Raw genomic sequence first — 21,233 nt, forward strand, 5'->3', positions numbered from 1 at the left:
AAGCATTCAGTGAAATCTGGAATTATTATAGCATTTGAATTAAATGTTGAAGAAAAATACTGAGCTTTCGGTTCTATCGACCTTGTGGAAGGTACTCGTAGTTCAAGGATCAAGATGGAATTGATACTTGCTCATTTTGATTGGCAACACCGGCACACATATTTCGCGGAACTCAACATTTAAAATTATATTGTCACAAAATTGATTGATTCTTTCCCGATTAATCAGAAAATGCTTTGGAAATAAAAGAAAGTAAAATTTGCAAAATGCGAGTAAGTCGTGTCAAGTCCTGCAACGTACCAAAGTAGAAGATCGAACATTAGCCACTAATTACTTTAAATGCTCGAATAAAATTCACCAAGTTTCTGTTTTTGGAATGTAACCATAGCAAAATGGAAAATCGATTTTTTTTTTTTTTTTTTTTTTTTTTTTTTTTTTTAAACACCGTTCGGATAGAAGGAACGAAAGAGCTGAGCAATATCTTATGAATGAGTCCAAAATCCACATACTTAAAATATCCACACATAAAATGCTGCGGTCTACATTTTAAGCTAAATTTATCTAAGATAGATTATCTTAGTTTACATTTGATTGCTCAAGCCACTTTTAAGGACACGGCTTCTTTTACCGATAAGCCTGTCCATTTTTGATACTTATTCATTGCCCGACGAAGAAAGAATATAGACATGCTTCAACGACATCTGCCGCAACTTTTCGCATTGGTTTTAATTTTCTTTAATTGCGCTTATGCAGGTAAGATTTTAAATTAATTTTATAAGTATTTTTCTATCCGAAGATTTCTACACTACGTAAACGACAGCTTGGTACATGGCATTGGCAAACAGTTTACTTTTGTTAAGGGAAATTTAGTCAAAGGAGTCCAGGGATATTTAAGGATAAAATGCATTGCAATTTAACTATTTTACTGGAGCATAAAATGTATATTTTCGATTACCCGTGATGAAATTTATTGATTACTTTCATATTGACTCCAGTCATATGACCAGCTTCAACAGAAAATGTAAAATACTTAAGTGCAGTACATGCGAGCAATTCATAACGAAAACTGAATATTACTTGTATAAGAAAGGTGTTATTAAGGTACTTTAAAAAAACGATTTACGTATTTCTTGTATTAATAATATCGTTTAGAAAAATGTTATTACACTTATGTTGAATTCATCATAACGAAATCTTCGCATGAGCGTGTTTGTTTATATTTTCCTTATCAATGAAACTTTACGTTGCATTTAAAAAAATATTTTTAATCTAACCCGAAATTAAATTATCGAATTTATATATATCTTGGCACAACTTGGTCCGCTAAAATGGTCTGAAGGTTTCAGCGTAATGCAAAATAAAAAGCAGTGTTTAAAATTTTTTTTGCAATTACGGTTCTCCGAATGTATATATGTTTTCCAACTTTGTTCAAAACTGCAGTGCTTGCAGAGGATTTACAAACTATTATCACTTTTGTGTTGCAATTCGTCAAAAGTAGCTTATTACAACCATGTGTATCGTCAGGCGCATGGTTATAGTAATTTACATTATATCATATTATTACCTTACTCATTACTTTTGTACTTATCTTATATACAGGGTGATTATAATTAAAGTTTAAGTTTCAAAACGCTATAAAAAAAGAACCACTCATGAAAATGACGTCAAATTTGAAAGGAATGTTATTGAAGAAGGCGGAAAGCGTATGGCAGAAGAAAAAATTTAGTTTCAAAAGTTAGCAACAGATGGCGCTGCAAACGGAAGAAGACGTAAATTAAAATGTTAGTTAAATTTCAGTGTTATAAAGCCGCCAGGTACCAGGCTGTTCCTCATTTCGCGTCTCAGACGTTCGCCATGGGTGTTTCACTGCAGGACCGCGCTCTGCTGGTAAAGCTGTATTACAAGAATGATGATTGTGCAAGAGTAGCTCTGCAAAAATTCAGTACACTGAAGGGTATAAAAGAAAGCGTTGGTCCAATGAGTGTCTTAGGTCTAAAGAAAATGATGCAAAAATTCGAAACGACAGGTTCGTTTGATGTGCAATCTGGTAGAGGGAGAAAACGAGTGCATTCGACAGTAGTTGAAGAAGTGGCCACAGCATTACAGGAGGGGTCGGCCGGTGGTGTGCAACCGTGCAGTGCACGAGGAATTGCCCGAACATTGGACAGGCCTACGAGCACGGTGCTGAAAATTATACGAAACATCCTGCAATGCTATCCGTACAAAATTGGCCATGTGCAGGAGTTGCTTCCGCCTGACCTGACAGCTAGGGAGACGTTTGCGTTAGAATTCCTGGCTCGCAGGGAAGTGGATAATGAATGGCCGTGGAAAATTTTGTGGACAGATGAAGCCCATTTCCATCTGACAGGGTACGTGAATACCCAGAATTGTCGAATATGGGCAACAGAAAATCCACTGGCAACGCACCCCGTACCACTTCATCCTGAAAAGGTCACGGTATGGTGTGGCTTTACGGCATCATTCATCCTAAAACCATATTTTTTCGAGCAGACGGCTGCTTCCGGTCCTGTTACCGTCACTGGTCAGAGGTATGCGTCTCTTTTGCGCAACCACGTGATTCCAGCTCTGCAACAGCGTGGATGTGTGGATGAAATCATTTTTATGCAAGATGGCGTTCCTCTGCACATTGCACATCCCGTGAAGCAGCTGCTGAGGCGCCATTTTGGAAATGCTCGAATTATCAGCCGTCATTTCCCTACAGCCTGGCTGTCCCGATCGCCTGATCTTACACCGTGTGATTTCTGGCTGTGGGGATATCTGAAGGATGTTGTGTTCCGTGCTCCAATTGCAAATTTAGCGGAATTAAAGGCACGCATTTCGCAACACATTCTGAACATCACCCCGGAGACACTGCGATCCGTTGCGGAACATGCTGTTTGTCGCTTTCAACTTGTTGCACACAACGGTGGATACCATATTGAACATGTTTTGTGCCAGTCTCGCGACAGTTCCGAACTTCTTTGATGAATGGTTCTTATGCGGTATGTCGCCGCAAAACTCTTGAAACCGATTTGTCCCTTTCGATGTGATATGTACAGTCATGCAAATAAAATTATTCAACAATTCTAATTTCTCAATGCGTTTTAATGTGTAACTTCTACCTTAGCCATTGTTTTACGAATCGTTTATCGTTTCTCGTCGTGATTCTGCCGCTTACAGCGCCATCTGTTGCTAACTTTTGAAACTACATTTTTTCTTCTGCCATACGCTTTCCGCCTTCTTCAATAACATTCCTTTCAAATTTCACATCATTTTCATCAGTGGTTCTTTTTTTATAGCGTTTTGAAACTTAAACTTTAATTATAATCACCCTGTATATGCGGCTTAAGTTTTTGCCGCCGATAGTTTATTGGTTGCTTGCGTTACTGTACTTGCCAATGGTTTCTCATACATTTGGTTTTCAAATCCAAGTTCAGAATTTTCTTTTATTGTTGCCAAAACTAGATATGAAATACAATGTTGCCAATAAATGCATTTTCTTTTAAAATTATTAAATCTGCTTTTGTATTTTAAACTGAATTTTCAGCTGAACGCAAACTGAGCGTGTCAGGGGGAACGTGAACATTTGTTTGCATTGGAAATCATCTGTCTTTGAACTGGTTTACAACTGCAATTATATATCTTTATTCCGCGGAATCTGTTCACGAGGATATTTGTTATTTAGTATTCTTGCCAGAGTGGGATCAAGTATTTACACTTTGCATTTTAAACAAGAGTTCATTTTGTGCAGTAAATAAACTAATTCAGATTAATTCAGTTTGAATTAGCAGACACCTTTACACAAATTATTTTAATTACAGTTTATAATTTCTAGAACAGCGGTCATTTCGTATGACCGCCGGGCTTTCTAGTATTTTATTACGCTATAAATATTTATTACTTATGTTACTTAAATTACATTAATTTCGTGAGCATGCTAATGCGCGCAGTAATAAATAATAGGAAAAGATCGCTAAGAGTGTTGTGTTTATATCTAAAGGAAGAAAAAAATATATCTGAAAGGTTTTAGATTTTAATGCTCGCCCGAAAGTGTTTGTTTTACCTTTTCTCTGAGCTCGCTGTCTGCTGTTACATTCACTCGTACTAACCCATTTTTTGTTGTCTTTTTAGCTTTATTATTAAACTTTATTTTCTTTGCACTTATACCATGTACTATTCAACAGCAAAATTACAAAAATTTTAAAAACAGCATAGCAGGATACTTTTAGAATTCCCGATGCAGCGTTAAATGTTGACATACATATTTCTGTTTTTCATTTTTCCAGTCGTTTCTCAGTTCATGGTATCAATGTTCAAGTTTCTCACCAAGATAGCTTTGCAAAACCTTTTTTTTTTTTTTTTTGTCTTTTTATTGTTAAAGTTTTCTGTGTTTAGTGTATTTATTAAATATCACGTTCTTGACGTTTACGCCACATAAAATTCGATTCAACAGCACAAACCACAAAATATTTAAACACAGCATATCTTTAGAATTTTCGACAGACAGTTTCGCGCGCTGGAGTAAAAATTGAAATTGTTGAGTTCATTAATCAAAAAATCGTTAAAGGTTTCACAAAATATGAAATAAATAATGAAACAAATTCGAAGTTCAAAATTCGGACTTCCTAACGCCGATGTTCGGTAGTAGGATTATGTTATTAAAAGTTTAATGGCTCTAGGTACCTTTGTTTTTTCACAATGCGAGAAACATTTATGCAGATTCTTCATTATTTAATTTTTTTTTAAATATAATACTGGGCGATAACATTTGGTGGCAACAACTTGAGAAATGATTCTCTGATTAAAGTAATTGAACGCAAAAGACCGTTTCGGTACTAATATCCGATACGGGACTAACAGTTAAACCAAACTTTTTGACATAGTAATTTAATAACTGGTATACAACTAAATTGATTCTTCTTTCTAATATATTTTTTTTATACCTTATAAGATGAAATTTATTAATTCAATAAGAAATGTATTAGAAATCATAACTCTCGAACTTACACTACTAAAATTAATAATGAAATAAATTTATAAAATGATTTAATAGTTAAAAATTTCATTTTTAATATTTACATTAAAATACGAAACTCATTATACTAGTTTCAAGTAGTTTGGCATAGTTAGTTCTTTGGCCGCCATTTTCTATACACACACACACACAAAATTATGAAATGTAAAAACGATATACAGTGAAATAAATAAAATGTAATTAATTGTTGATTTTTGAAATAAAGGTATAATTTCAACATTTTAAAGTGTAATTTTCCCTGTTCTGTTAGCAAATTCGTCGATAACATTTTAGAAGTGTCTCCATTCCAGCTCCTCTTCTCTAGACTTGTATCTTGCATTTATTAAATAAAAGACCCTCACTCTTTGATGCTTCTTAACATTTGTATATAGAAAAACTCCTCTTGCGATTAGTAATACAGCAATTGTGAGGAAAATTCGAAGTACAGTTGCAGTATTTGGTATTTCGTCTTGAAGACTATTTTGGAATAAATTGTAAAAGTTCTAAGAGACTGCCCTTCCACCTTTCGCTTGCATCTTCCCAAACAGTAATGAAATAAAACTGTGAAATATATTTTTTTCTGCGAAAACAGATTCGCGCATTGAAAAAACGTAAAAAGCGCTGGAACGATACATGTGTGGCGAAAATTGCTGGCTGAAACATTTGCAAAGAAGAGCACCGCAATGGATCAGTGTCATCACAAGAGATGAAAGAGAAAAATTGGTCATGCGCTGATCAGTTTGTGCCGGAAAAATGTGAGTGTTGCCATTCTAAAATTCCAAAATGTTTTCACTATAACCGTAAGCAGGAGAGTTCTATTGTTTTAAATCATCTCAGTCTGGAGCACATACCTTGAAATAACAACATCTGAAATGAGCGGATAAGCTATTAGGGGTTCGTATAGCCGGGGAAGATTTTTATCACCACACCTATGTAGTTAAATAAATTTCAGTCACTACACTTAAACTCGCATTTGTGCTTTTAAGCTACGCCACTGTTTTCACGAAAGTTTTTTTTTTAAATTTCGTGTAGAAGATTTTTCATTTAAAAATATTTCATTGAAAAAAAATTACCTAACAATAACAAATAAATATAAAACTAATAGTGCAGAAAAGAGAAAAAAAAAAAAAAAAAAAAAAAAAAAATGAAGCTTTCGGATTTTATATTACGCGTTTTTTAGCGTTTTGTGTGTTACCTTTATTTATTAAATATCATGTTCTTCGCACTTAAACCATAAAATTAAATTCAAAAGCAATATCTCAAAATAATTTTAAAGACCATATCTTTGGAATTTCCGATACACAGTCTCGCGCGCTGGGGATAAAAATGTCTTTTTTTTTTTTTTTTCTTTTTTTTTTCCCGTACAGTGTTGCTATTGCCGCTTTGAAATCGTTGCGTTTCTTAATCAAGAACGCATAAATGCTTTACAAAATACGAAATAGATAGTAAAATAAATTCCAAATCGAATTTTGGCTTCCAGATGCCCATATTCGAATGGAGAACTACTTTATATTCAAAATTTATGTCTTTAGGTACCGTTGTTTTTGCACAGTGCAACAAACATACCTACATTCGCGCAGATTCTTCATTATTTAATTTATTTAAATATAATGCAGGGCTAATATTTGGTGGCAACATTTTGAAAAGTGAACCAACATTTATAGTGAATAGAGACAAAATGCCAAAACGAAATTAATAACCCTTCTGGGCTAATAATTTTCCGTATATTTTTTATTCATGTGAAATCTTTATAATTTCTTCTTCTCTACATATAATAAAAGAGTCTGTCTGTGTGTGTGTCTTTCGTTCGCGCTGCGCGTAAGCTAATAGACCCACGGCTACAAAATTTGGTACATAGGTCCATCTAGACAAGATCCAGTGCACCTCGAAGCGATTTTTTCCAAATTACAATTAGAATTTTTTTATTTTATGTTTTGTGATGAAATCGCGTCATTTTGAGACATAATGGGCTATAAGAAAGTGAGATTTTACTCTACACACTCCATTTTCACATCGTCATGAAACGTAGGCACTTAGCTATTTTACGAACTTAAAATAAATTTCGTGTTTCAATAAATCGATTAAATACGAATTTATTTAACAAAGGGAGCTTAACACCTTTCGAACGGGATTTTTTCGAAAAAAGTTTATTTTTAAAAATGTACAGTTTATTTTTCTTTGATTTTTGGACACGTTAAACTTTCATCCTTGCGACTGCTTTTACAAAAAGAGTTTTGGAAAAATGATAATATTCTGTATTTTTAATAAATATTTTTAAATGAAGCTTCTGAGTACACTTCTCACTTCTCACATCTTTAAAAATGTGATTTTGGCAACAATTTTCCTGTCTTATTGTTGTTGATAGATTTTTGATGAAATCACATCATTTTGAATAGTTTCATTCTTTTAGAGATATGGGTTTGGCAACAATTTTTCATCGTATTTCTTATGTCACTATTTTTAAGAGATTAGCATATATCATTGTCATTTTTTATGTAAATAATACATTTTTTTTTATAAAATTGTTCTGCAGAGTAAAATTCTGCGTGGAATTTTTTGTTTTTTTGAGTTTCTTTCATGTTATATATATATATATATATATATAATATATATATATATATATATATATTTGCTTATTTCACTGTTTGTAAGAGATTGAAAAGTTTTGCATGATTTTTTTCTTCAACGAAAAGTTGGTTAATTTTTTATTAGGATAATTAATATTTGTATTAAGGGATACAGATTATATCATTGTAATTTTTTCTCTTGAAAATATAAGATAAAATGTCATTAATTATACTTTGCTTTTCAGAATTGTTTGTTTTTTGTATTCTTTTATGTTATTTATTGCTCATTTCACTGTTTTTAAGGTATTGAAAAGTTGAGTGATTCCTTTTAGGAAACAAAGTTCTTAACCACATTTATACCATTTGAGTTCTTAAGATTTTGCAAAGGGAAGTTGGTTAATTTATTTATTAGGATAATTAATATTTGTATTAAGAGATATTGCTTATTTCATTGTAATTTTGTTATACGTAATAACTTTTTTTTATATGTAGTTGTTCTGCAGAGTAAAATTCTACGCAGTTTTTAAATTTAACTTTTAGTGTTTCCTTCAGCCATTTTCCCGGTACATTTAAAAGCCAGACGAAGGCTGGCAGCGAAGCTGCTAGTGTATACATACACTTTTACAATGTGCAGTCAGTTTCTGTATTGTCGGACATCAATGTATGAAGATTCAATGCATTAAAAATTTAATTCTGTTACCATTCAAAGCAATTTGATCATATTTAACATGTAGACTTTGATGCTAATGGAATTTTTATTAAAGTCGGAAGAAGCGGATTATTTCCAAAATTTTGTAACTTTGCAATACTTCATACACACACGCTACTGTGCATATATCAAAATTTATGATATATATAATTTTATAGTGATATTTTTCATTGTATTTGCAAAAAACATCAATAATATGCTGAGTGCCTTTGCTCCGAGCATGCAGAAGTCTCAAAATTACACATTCAAACACGTGCATTAGATTTACATGAAATGTAAATACAGTGGACATACATATATATATATGAAATGTTCATGAAAAATTTACATCAAAGTAATTAATTAAAATGTTTATTTAAAATAAATATGTAAATTACAGTTTCAGTCAATTAAAAAGAATTACAGATTAAATAACAAGATATACGTTCGAAGATTAAAAGTAATGTAATTAAAAGTATGAAAGCAAAAATAATGTAACTAAAAAGAAAAGAATGGTGGCGTTCCAATCCAAACGTCTGGTTCAAGGCAAAGCTGTATGTATAGTACTCTTGAAGCAGCTTTGGTTCAAGGTGGCGGAAAACCGTTGTTGCCTTGCAATAAAAATGAAACTGTGGTGTATTACGTCATCCAAGATGGCAACACCCACATCCTTTCCGAGGGTCGCGTATTTGAAAACGATGGTATCTTACAAGGTGTAGCTATGGCCCTCTCCTGTGATAACATCTTATGTCCCAATCATATTATGTTTCCGCTACGAGGGGACTGGACGTCGAAAGGAACAGTTCTCAGAACCCGCACATTTCCAGGAAACCCACGTAGCTAGGTTACCATTTTCACTTAATACAAAGACTTGAACACCAAAAGGTAATCAGTTATCGCTGAGATTGGGATCACGCGAGCTTTCAGAAGGGCTGTGCCGATATATTTTCAGGTAAGATTTTAAAAAATCCCGCGTAGCCGGTACATCCGGTACTAATATTCCGTAGCTAAGGCGGGACTTCGCTTCCAGCGGAGCTTTTTTATCCTGGGAAACCTCCTGTTTAAACCAGTGGTACCAGAATCTTGTTTCTCAGAAAAGTCCGTCACGAACCGTCGCTAGATGTGATAACCAATTGAGTCGCCGGGGTACGGTCGCTAACTCCATGTTAACGACTGACACATAGACCGCGATCGATTTATAAAAATAAACGGAATTTTTATTTTATAAAAATTTCGTTTGAATTCTTATTAAATCATTTGTGAGTTTATGCAGAAAAATGCTACTTTTATAATTATTTATTTTTGTTATCAACAAATGCAGGAAACTTTCGACAAAAAGCTTTTTTCAATGGACCATGTCTTCGAGAAGAATTCCGATGTGATAACAATCAGTGTGTGAAAAGAACTTCTTTTTGTGATGGAATAACAGATTGTTCAGATAGCTCCGATGAACGTTACTGCTCAGTTAGATGTAAGTTCAGCTTTCAGTTTCTTGTTGTTTGCTATTAAACGTTCATGAAAATCTCTTACGAATACTCATTAGTATGTTATATTTCTAAACAGTGGGAGAGTGCCCCCAAAACTTCTTTTATTGTGGTAGACCCAATTATGATCGTTATGGTCGTGATAAATGTATTCCTGAAGTATGGGTGTGCGATGGAACGAAAGATTGCAGTCATGGAAAAGACGAAAATAACTGCAGTATGTATGAGATCAATAATGTTACCTATTCTATGTTTAACAATAATTGGGTAATATTTTCTCTCTTTATTTTTGAAATTTAGAAGTAGTTCTACATCAATATATCACGTTATGAATTTAAATTTAAACTGCAAGTTTAAATTTTTATTCTATCATTTTAAATCAAAGTTTAGTCATTAGTAATTTTGCTTTCTACCCAGTCCATTAAAATATTATTATGACTGATTGACATTTTACTTATTTTGATTCCAATATAACTACCGTATATACCTGCGTATAAGATGACAATTTTAAGGAAAAAAAAAATTCAAACTTCGAAGTACGGGGTCAACTTATACGCGGAACCTTAAAAATAAATAAATAAATAAAAATAAAAACACCGCCGCCGATCGATCGCACGCCAGCGAATTTGATTATTGAATACATTATTTATACAGAAAAAACACATAATTTTAATTTGTTTCCCATTTTATTTATTAGTTTTTTTATTAAATTTGTTTCGATTTTATTTTCTGTTTATTCGAAAAGTCTCCCCATTTAATTTCATTATCTGACGTCACATAGCAATTCAGTCTCTACAATATCTGTGTCTTTGATTATTATAACCGTATCGAATCAGTAACTGTAACCATACCGAAGGTCTGTGTATTTATCTTGATCGTAGACGAGATTTTTTCATTTTTCCTGCTTTTCGTAATGTCTGATTTAGCGGAATGTACAAAAAACGGATCTTTTCAGAGCCACGTTCTCCTTTCAATGAGTTGTGTAAAACAAAAGAGAATGCCTTAGACATTCAAACAGAAAGTAGCTTCATTTGCAGAAAGTACGAACAACTGTATTGCATCACGTAAGTTCGGTGTGAATGAGAAGATGATTCGTGACTGGAGGAAAAATGTGCCTGTATTTAAAGAAAACTCTTAAACCTGAAAAGGCCCTGCGTCACGGATCGACGTCTTTCCGAAAACTGGAAAAAGGTACAGACGGCAAGGTTATGTCATAACCCGAACTGCGATACATTTGCGAGCCATGAAACTCGCGAAAGATGAAGAATTTGCACCTGTAAATAACTCTTTTCGTGCATCACAACATTAGTGCATGAGATTCATGAATCATTATGGACTATGTTGCGCCATCGTACCAAATTTCACAGAAATTGCTGAGTCAACTCGAAGATAAATTAATAAACTTCCAGAAGTATGTAATTGAAAAAAGAAAAATAACTAATTTTGAAATGTCCCAAATAGTAAACATGGATGAAACCTCCATGACTTTTGATCTCCCTTGAAAATTTCACTGCTGATTAAAAAGGGTGAAGAAACAATTCACGTAAAAACAACTGGGCATGAGAAAACTCGTTTCACACTAGTTCTTACCTGTTTAGCAAATGGTAACATCAGGACTACTATTTCTTCTAATTGCTTTGGCAAACATGTGGTGTCCTGAGTATGAACAGCGAGTTTACTAAAAACTACGTTCCTAAAAGTGTAGAAGATACAACACCAGTGAGAAGGGTTTTACTATCCTTTATTTTCTTCATAGTTTACAGCTGCTCTCGTACTTCGGGATACAAAGACCAGCACTTATGGTCTAAAGCGTAAAAAATAAGAACTACAAACTAACTAAATTTAAATAAGAGCTAAAATACTTTGCAAAGACTAGTAGCGCTAAGATTGGCCTTCGCGTATGTAGTACGCAAAATGCGGGGAAACTACAATACGTCTTCAGTATCAAGAAAACTAAATTTTGGCCTTAAAGGTGGACAGCAACTGACTGAAAAGCGCGTGTGAAATAAGCGCGCGTGGCCAGAAGTCTCCCTCTCTCTAACTCCTTCTTGGCTAAAAGCCACAAATTAAATATTTAACAGTTTGCAAGCTCAATTTGCATACTAAAACTAACCGCGTTTATTCTGGCCAGAAGTGATAAACAAGAGTGCACAGTAAAGTTTTAAAATTAAAGGACAGTAAACGTTAGTAAAACTTAAAATCCGTACAGTAATAAGTTGCTTCCCATGATTATTTTCAAGCGAAAAACGTTACCGAAAAAGACAGCATTTTCGGCAGGTGTTCTTGCACGCGTCCAGGAAAATGGTTGGTGGACGATACCCTAACAATTGATTGGTTTCAAAATGTATGGTGCAAAAACCAGGTGCACTTTTAGGGAAACCTTCGCTTTTAATTTGGGATATCTTTCGACCGCATCGTTCAGAAGTTGTAAAAAAGCATGCAGAAAATTAAAAACAACACTTTCTGTTATTCCAGGAGGGCTGACAGCCATTTTACGACACTGGATGTTAGCCTAAACCAGCCGTTCAAAATGAATATGCGCAAGCATTGGACTGAATGGATACAATCCGATTGGCTTACTCTTAAGCCAAAATCGACAATATTAGGAAGCTGGACTAAGTGTTACTGCACTGCGGGGGTGAAAGATGCTTGGGACATGATTCCAGCTGAAATTATAATTAAATCATTCAAAACGTGTTGCATTTCCGATAACTAAGAGGGCACAGAAGATGATGCAATTTTTCCAAGCGACGATAATAACACTATCTGTGATGAGTCGAGTGATGAAATTTATGATGATTCGCTAATGACTGAAAAAAAATTTCAGGATTTATTTGCAGATTTGGATGGAAATTTGAAGGATTCGAATGAAATTCTTTGAAAATTTTGTATACATTTTAAAATTTTATCCATGTGCTAAAATGGAAGTAAACAAAAATTCGCTAAAGCGCGAGTGTAATTTTATCAGGTACATCGGCGGCGGCAAATTTGTTTTTCCGAAAATTTTTCTCGAAACTCGGGGCAATCAACTTATACGCTGTAATATACGGTATATGTTTTAATTTATTATTTCGATTGTTAACAAACTTAGGGTTTGATTCATTGGCCTTTATCCATAACTTTGTTTTTCACGAATTCTTTTTAATTAAATTCAGACTATTCAATACTGACTGCTGCATAAAAGCTTTTTATCGCTTTATTCAAAACCTCTTGCAATACAGGACGATATAAATATAAAGAGAGCTTTCAAAATTTATGAAGAAGCGCTTTGACGTTCAACTTATAGCAAATGTTGAATCTAAATTCCAAAATGCTTTTATGAAAATAACCAACTATTACACACCATAGGAAATGTTAGGAATTTTACCATGTCAATGTTTAATGATCCTTCATTTACCCTTACTAGAAAATCTTTTTTTACTCCTTTCCAAAATTCGAAAAATAAATTTATGCATATATCTAGATTTAGATAATTTTGTATACGTGTTTTACAAATTAAATAAGAAAATGTTATACATACCAAAATTTGAATAAAAGCCGATTTTTACACTCATAAATAAAACTAAATATTTAACGGCTAAACAAAAGGTTGGCGTCATTCTGAAGAAGGCTGGCCGCACTTGAGAAGCAATTACGACCATTTTAATATCGAAATACACGTGCGATTTCAAGAAGGAAAGATTATCAGCATCAGCTTTGTAATGGCTAAAACCACAGATTTTCCGCTGGCGACTTCACGTGTTACAAGGTATTTAAAACCGCGATGATTATGAAAGCATTTCCCGTGGTGTAAGATAGGTCGTCAAGATTAGAAGCGGAACTGTTTGAAATATATGTAACTAAGATTGAAACACTGACTGCATTTATATTGAAGAAAGTACAAGGTGTATACTTATTGTATGGAAAAAACTCTGATGCCGAGGTGATACAAATAATCCTGCCTGGGTTGTTGCCTCAAACTCAGGATTTTATTGACACGAGTACGCTAGCTTATATGAGCTTACGGTAAAGTTTGAAAGTAGGTGTATATCAATCTGTGCACGCACATCGGAATACAGCGGACACTTTCTTAAATCTGTAGCTGAGCGAAGCCCAAAGTTTGATGGCAGTAGATGCAAAGAACGTCTATGTAAAGAAGGAAAGGCTCCATAGACGTAATGTAAACCAGTTTGTCTTCTACGTCGCTAGCTAGAAAGAAGAGAAAAAATTCGCCAAGGGATTTGGCGACGGAACCGGTTGGCGAGAATTTCCCCATCTCTGTGATGTACCGGACCTGGGCGAGATTTTCTCCTCCGCGACATGTACAGGAAATTGAGGAACACGGGTTAAGATGAATAAGAAAATTAGGTGAAGTTTCACTTTCACTGGCTGTTGAACTTGCATTATCCATATCGCAGTTTGATGTCTGATTTTATATCCGTCAATATGGAGGGGGAAAAATGGAGTCACACAGCTTCAAACTCTTGATAAACGTGACCGTCGAACCTGTTCGAACTTCGACATCGGCTTCGAGCTTTGGCGCTGTTTGGCGACAGATATTTCACGCATGCGCAGCTGTTTCCCTTTTCGTTCGAAGGGAAGCCACCCCTGCTGCTGCGAAGCTTTCCTTCTTTAAGAATACATATTTTTTGAAGTAAATTGTTTTTCTACAATGCTCCCTGATAGCGTTAATCATTGGGATTTCGGTGGAGCTCGACACATTTAATGCATACTCGACATGCGCAGTGATATGATTCGTTAGCGTAATAGGCTGGCATCTGTTATACACTTTTGCCGATATATCATAAGATTGGCAATTAAAGTTGTGTTTTATATGTAGTGCGATTATTACGGAAGAAAATTTTTTGAGTTTGGAATGTTCGAAGTCCTATTCATTTCGACGAAATCTACGAGCGCAGCACATATTATTAAGTGCCATCCTTCGAAATTAGAGGAATTAGCTCCTACACGGACTCTTCAACAAAGGGCCCAAGAAATCGACGACAACATGGTCAGAGTCGTAGAATTCAGTAACCGTATTGATGGTGTAATGGCGTAGTACAAAGGCATCTCTGCTCAGAAAAACCAACAACGATCACAACTTCCCATCACGATGTTCCTTCTGCGCCGAAAACGTTCTGCAGAAGCTCCTCCTGCACCTACCCCAGTTCTATCCGAAGCTGCCCGCGACGATCCAGCGCCCCTGGCACCTGACGATGAGACGTCATCTGAGGAGCAGTTAAGCTCTCATTAAACCTGTGCAGTAAATCATCTTCATCTTCTTCACCTCCATTCTACTGCCCAGGTGTTTCATCGACATTTATGAAGATCAAGCGAAGAGAAGCTATCGTCAGAGGTGAGTTACGTACCTTGTTATAAAAGAAAAGTTGTTAGAAGAATAAAAGAGTTCTAAGAACATATTTACAGTATGTACACTTCAGTTACATCTACGTATGTTACACACACACACGTATCATATTTATATTATTTATACACTATTTTACGTATGTTATATATGCTATTAATATTTTATTTATATGTTTGAAACTATTCTTTAATATTCTTCTAATGATAACATATGCACTTACATATGGTTTGATATACACTTATTGATATTATACATACAAAAAAAAAAAATATACGCATGTTAAAAATGAGAGGGGGACATTACTTCGCGGTGTTACACTTATGGCGGCCGGTTCTTGTCCCTATTAACCGCGATAACTGAGGGACGACTGTAATATATCAAAGCAGATAGCATCTAAAAACCAGAGTGTAGGAAACATGGACTATCTCTTCATCCGGCCATAACTGGTGGTGCGCAAAACACGACTAAACTTGAAATCTTTGCACAATGTCTTAAATTAAAAACTCAAAAGATCTGCATGTGTACTCATAGCAAAACATGAGACTAAGCAGAAATACCGCTTTCGGTAATATATAGCTAATTGTTGCCAATGTATCAGAAATTTTAATTTTTATCCTTGAGCATGTTTTCAGTTTTCAGAGCAGTAAATTTGAAGCAAACATTTTTAATGCTTTTATTAGTTCATTTTCTTTGAATATGTGCTAATAATTATTTTTCAGCAAATGCGTATGACGGAACAATACAAGGAATAAATACTTCAAAGCAAAGGGCTATTAAATACCTTTTGGCGCAGTCGAAGCATAATTCCTCAATAGGAAAATGGGGTCCGGAACTGAACAGAATAGCTGTTGCTTTATACCTTGCTGAGAAACCAGAAAGAGACTCATTTTCTGGTGTCCTTCAACAGCAGCCCGCCATTCCTTACGAACTCAGTCTCCAGTTCTTATCAAGACTTGCTCTGTAAGTTGCACCTGTATTATCTTTATTTTGTTATACTTTTATTTAAGTTATAAAGTAGTTATATTTTATTTGTTATATAAATATAAATAATGATTTATACATTGCTCTTTTAGGAAACAAATTGAAGATGTTTCAAATACGGAATTGGCTGCATTCATCAATGCTTTCCTCGTGTCTTGCATTAATCCCAGAAACTTCTATGTAGTAGACCTGGTAAGGGAGCTAAGAAAACGCGTGGATTCACAAAATTCGACAAATCCGTTCGCAATACTCGCTCTCTGCAATGCCGGAGAACATATCTCTTCCCGAGATGTTGAGAAGCTTATCGAGATGTTTTCGAGCAAACAACGCCAATTCTGGACAGGTAGCAAAACATTATACTTTAGCTATTTATTTAGTATCACAGAAAAGATAATACCAAATAAATGAACATTTGAGTCATAGGCTACTACTAGATAAATAACCATGCAAAATTAACAGTTCTTTCCGCTCTCTCCACCCGTCTTGTTGAGCTCTTTTTTTTTTTTTTTTTTTTTTTTTTTTTTATTCTTGTATGTTGGTAAATTGTGCATTTGCTACCGTAAAAGTGATTGAATTATGTTGTTCTGACGTTCCGTTTAGGATTTTTATGCCTTTAGTTAACCTGCATAAAGTAGTTTTAGGATTATCATTACTTTAAAAGTTTAAGTGTCGCTAAGCCTAACATGGCCGCCATTTTCTTATATTTTAAACATTTAGTAGAATAGTGAATTAAGTCAATGTGTTTCATCAACTTCAATGCCTTTTTGCCGAGTGGGACCAAAATTAAACTTCCAATTTTCACTGAAAAATCAATCTACCTGCCCGCAGGCCGAACTGCCTGTTTTTGCATAGGAACTCTAATATCCATTGCAAAAATCCCCTTTTTTAAACTGTAGTTGGATTTTTATATTTCTGTGTTTGACAATCTTTAAAGAAGATGTTTTGAGTTTGTATATATATTTTCTCCTTGCCTAGAAGTGACAACTAAATTCATTGAATGAGAAATATATTTCTAATGAAATTCGAGGAAATAAGCTTAAATTAAATTTAGCAATAAAATGTGTATAATTTAATCGGTCGTACAAGGATGTCATGAGAATTCCACATCAGAGTTTTTATTAAGAATAGAAGCAGGATACGTAATGTTTTCCCGCAAATGTTTATCAGATATTTTTCAAGATCAGTTTAATTGTTTGCTGTATGTAGCTGCCTATTACTTAAAATTAAAACGACAAGCAATTGATGCTTACATCTTATTATTCCAAAGTCCATCATTGATACGTTTTAATAGCAGCCTACGAGAAAATATCAAAAGGAGCTTGATAAAAATATATTAATACTGTTATGAAAAAATTAGAAAAACGTTTTTGTAAAATAAGCACAAGTTTAGAGAGTCAAGTAAATTATGGCTGCAAATATCAATTGAAATAAAGATGATATTTAATCTACCTTCAGTCCCAAGTTTTCTGTTCATTACGGATTTATCGTTTAATGTTCTACGCCAACAACATTTCTACGTCCTTTTCATGTGTGTGTGTTGTATGTATAATATTATTTAATCGAGAGATTTTCTCGCCAATTTAAAGCTACCATATCTCTAATACAGAACTACCCTTCACCAACCACTTTTACGGCAACACTTTTATATTCCCACACTGAATACATTTACATTTCCAGCCATTTCGTTTTAAATTTTGCAGTCAAGTACGTTAATATTCATTTTCTTCCTGACTGTTCCTAAATTTGTATATAAATAGATATTTTTGAGTGAACTTACTGATATAAAAGAATGTATAAATTTCGATTTTACTTTTGATATTGAAATTCACGTTTTAATATAAAAGAAAGTACAAATTTATTTTTACTTTTGATTTTGAGTTTGATTATAAAAGAATGTTTTAATCTAAAATAAAATATTAACTTTACTCTTGATTTTCAAATTAACTTTTTAATACAAAATATATAAATTTACTTTTTACTTTTGATTTTGAATCTGATTATTAAACAAAGATTTAATCTAAAATAATATACTCATTTATGCATTTTTCTATTGATGTTTTCTTTTATATATATCAATTGGCACAAATATCGACAGTTTTTTGTTTTGTTGTTATTTTTATTGTTTTTTACAATACTATGAGAATATCGGGGAATATTTTTTCTAAAATAAGGATCTCGTCTAATTCTGTTCTTACCGAATATATTAATTATTTTTATGTGGGATTTTGCTTATGATAAAAAAAAAATTGTCTAATAGAGACTGAGATATTTCTAATAACTGAGTATTGTTCTTAGCTTATGATGTAATTCTAACGAAACAACTAATTTGATCCTTATTTGTAAAGAGGCAAAACACTCTGACATAATTTGGTTATTGTTAATCGATAATAGTTTTCGATTAATCTTCTTGACAAGTCAATTAATCTGAGATCAGTGACAATACTACTTTACAGTAGTTTCTATTTAATATGTGGAATTTTTGTGGTTAAAATATTTTTCTATATAGGTTTTTAAATAATTTTTATTGCTGTAGAAATTTAGATAACTTTACATACTGGGAAGCTACTGAAAACACTTGCTAAAATTTTTTGTTCCCCTTCCCCCTAATAATTCGTAGCTTTAATTAAATTTGTTTTTCCTTGGAGGTAATATATACATACCTTTTAAAATAAAAGTTATATATATACATATAAATTGCAGGAATATTTACAGTAACTGTGTTAGGTGGAGGAATTATTGCATACATGTTTATTTTGCAGATACGCAAGCCCTTATTGTAATGGCATTATCCTGCGCTGCCTTACAGCCCAACAGTAACTTCGACATGGGTGAGATCAAAGAGATGACCCTCGAATTGAAACAGCGCCAGTTTAGAAACGGAACGGTGGAAAATGTTAAAACGACTGCACTAGTCCTCCAGGTGAGTAGCATTCATAACAAAGATTAATGATCCAACGAACTTTCCCCTTTCTTCAAGACTAAAACGTTTGCTTTTCGTTACTAATTCTTTATTCTTCTGAAGATACAAAAAGATGTTCCATTGCTATAAAATGCTCTGGTATTGCATTCCATGTGACAGTATCACTAATTCAGTAATTATAAATTGCCATACTTCCTATTTCGCGATATGTGGTGTAAGCATATCATCTTGTTGTAGAAACATGTTAAACAGTGTTGTTTAATGGATATAATTTGTATCGTGAAATGATTCAACAAAACTTTATTGCCATTTCTAGGCCTTATTTGCTTCAGAAACAGAGGACGATGATGAACATTTTGACGAAGAAAAAGCCATTAAACAGCTTCTTGCAAGTCAGAAATCAGATGGCTCCTTTGGAAATGTTGTGAATACTTACTACGTTCTGCCAATTCTTAATTACAGAAGTTTAGTGAATATCAGCAACAAGCATTGTCAAAATTTGGAATCGGATGGTAAACTATTTATTACCTATTAGTAATAGTTCGTAAACTATGTGGCAGTTGCTTCGTAAAAGCATAAATCACATAAATTTCATTGTAAGATAAACATGCCAAGGTAAAACTATAAATTAAGCAAAAAAGCAACTTCAGATTGGAGCAAAGATAAACACGCCAATGTAAAATCATAAATTAAACAAAAAAAAGCAACTTCACAAGGAACTTCATTTATTATTCCGAGAGTGATCAGTCATAAGTCCAAATTCTTCAGAAGCAAAGATATTTTGCCTCTTTGCGATTGAAAAAGTAAGACATATTTCTGAATGCTCTAGAATTTGATAGAATTTTATTCGAAATCTGTGTATGTGCGTGTGTGTGTGACTGTGTGTGTATGCGTCCCATTTTAAACTTTTACAGAAATAATGCTTATCCTATTTGTAAATATTATAGTTTCGATTGAACGAATTTCGTACCCTGGCAAAATATAAATTGTTGCTACTTCACATACAGAGTATTTATAGTCTCATATGTCAGATATCCAGGGGAAAATGCACAGCTATCTCTCTTCTTTAACAAGTGAAAATCTTTCTACATTTCATTAACTTGAAATGGAATAATAGGAATAATATCATTGCAAAATTTCTTTTCTACTGTTTGATAAGACTTTTGAAAAGTTTGATTTAAATATATGATTTTACATACCAATTTTTAAATTTATAAGGATTAATTTACAAACTACATAGAATGTTTATCGTAAACCGTTCAACTTAATATTATTGCAGGTGTTAATGTGAATGTAAAGATCAAATTGTAGCTCTCTTTTAGTTTTTACGTTATTTGCACTTAAAAAATGTAATTAATTTTGATTTTTTTTTTAGTTTTTTTTATTTATTTTAACTTTACGTCTATTATATTTTTAAAAATACTTAAAGGAAAGGTTATAGCTTGAAATTTTCTGATTGCATTTTCTCTCTTAATTTTGCTAGACATGATTTTAAGAATATTATATTTTTAGTTATATCGAGCGTCTTAATTTTCTTGAAAGCCTATTAATTAAAAAAAAAATGTGTTATTTTAATGATGTCGCATCAGATATGCACATGGTTTATTTTGGATGGTTTGGTTTATTGAGATTACGGAAGGCACACTGTGGCTATCTGCCTAAGGGAAGGGATGCTTTCGCGGAGGGGTTTCTAAGGTAAACTGGGTCCTATACAGGTTACACATGGGGAGAACCACGAAAGCGCCCATGCAGCCAGCCCGTTCGCAGGATTGCAACCTCGGACTGAACTACCAGTGTTCAATGCTGGTGGGCCCGATTTATTTTGGAAAGATTTTATTTTCGATTGCTGAAGATGTACGAGAACAGCGAATAAAGGTAAGTGAATGAATGCTTGGCCCTCATAATAAATATTCTGTTGCTACGGATTTGTACATATGTAAATAATTATAGAGAAATTTTGTGTAAAATTGTAGCATCTCATATATAATATAACACCAAAGCTCTCAAAAGAGTGAAGCTTCGCCGGAAAAATTAGGTTACAGGGGCAAGTCCATTGAACACTGAGGTAAACAGCCATCTCGGCAAACTGGAGATCCCCAAGGTAGTCATAATTTTGGCGACTGATTTCTGTAATTAAATTTGGCGAGGAAGGGCCCAAAACCGCCAAACTTGGCAACAATTTGGCGATTTTTGATTCCCTTTGATTTTGATTCATGAATTTAATTGCGAGTC

The 21,233-nt window shown here is 33.6% G+C and overlaps 1 protein-coding gene across 1 annotated transcript in view; it reads left to right on the forward strand.

Annotated features, from left to right (window-relative positions):
* Nucleotides 1-597: 597 nt before the first annotated feature.
* LOC118197978 (uncharacterized protein CG3556-like) overlaps nt 598-21,233 on the forward strand; it is a 33,468-nt gene continuing 12,832 nt past the window's right edge. Inside the window, exons 1-7 of the mRNA XM_035369553.2 lie at nt 598-753; nt 9,591-9,740; nt 9,833-9,970; nt 15,820-16,060; nt 16,174-16,424; nt 18,841-19,001; nt 19,318-19,513. Coding sequence (XP_035225444.2) covers nt 687-753; nt 9,591-9,740; nt 9,833-9,970; nt 15,820-16,060; nt 16,174-16,424; nt 18,841-19,001; nt 19,318-19,513 — 1,204 coding nt within the window. The 5' untranslated portion in view covers nt 598-686. The remainder of the gene's footprint in view (nt 754-9,590; nt 9,741-9,832; nt 9,971-15,819; nt 16,061-16,173; nt 16,425-18,840; nt 19,002-19,317; nt 19,514-21,233) is intronic.

This window comes from Stegodyphus dumicola, chromosome 12, assembly GCF_044657685.1.
Source record: "Stegodyphus dumicola isolate Sdum_Otavi_A_Nest chromosome 12, ASM4465768v1".
Classification (NCBI taxonomy): Eukaryota; Metazoa; Arthropoda; class Arachnida; order Araneae; family Eresidae; genus Stegodyphus; species Stegodyphus dumicola.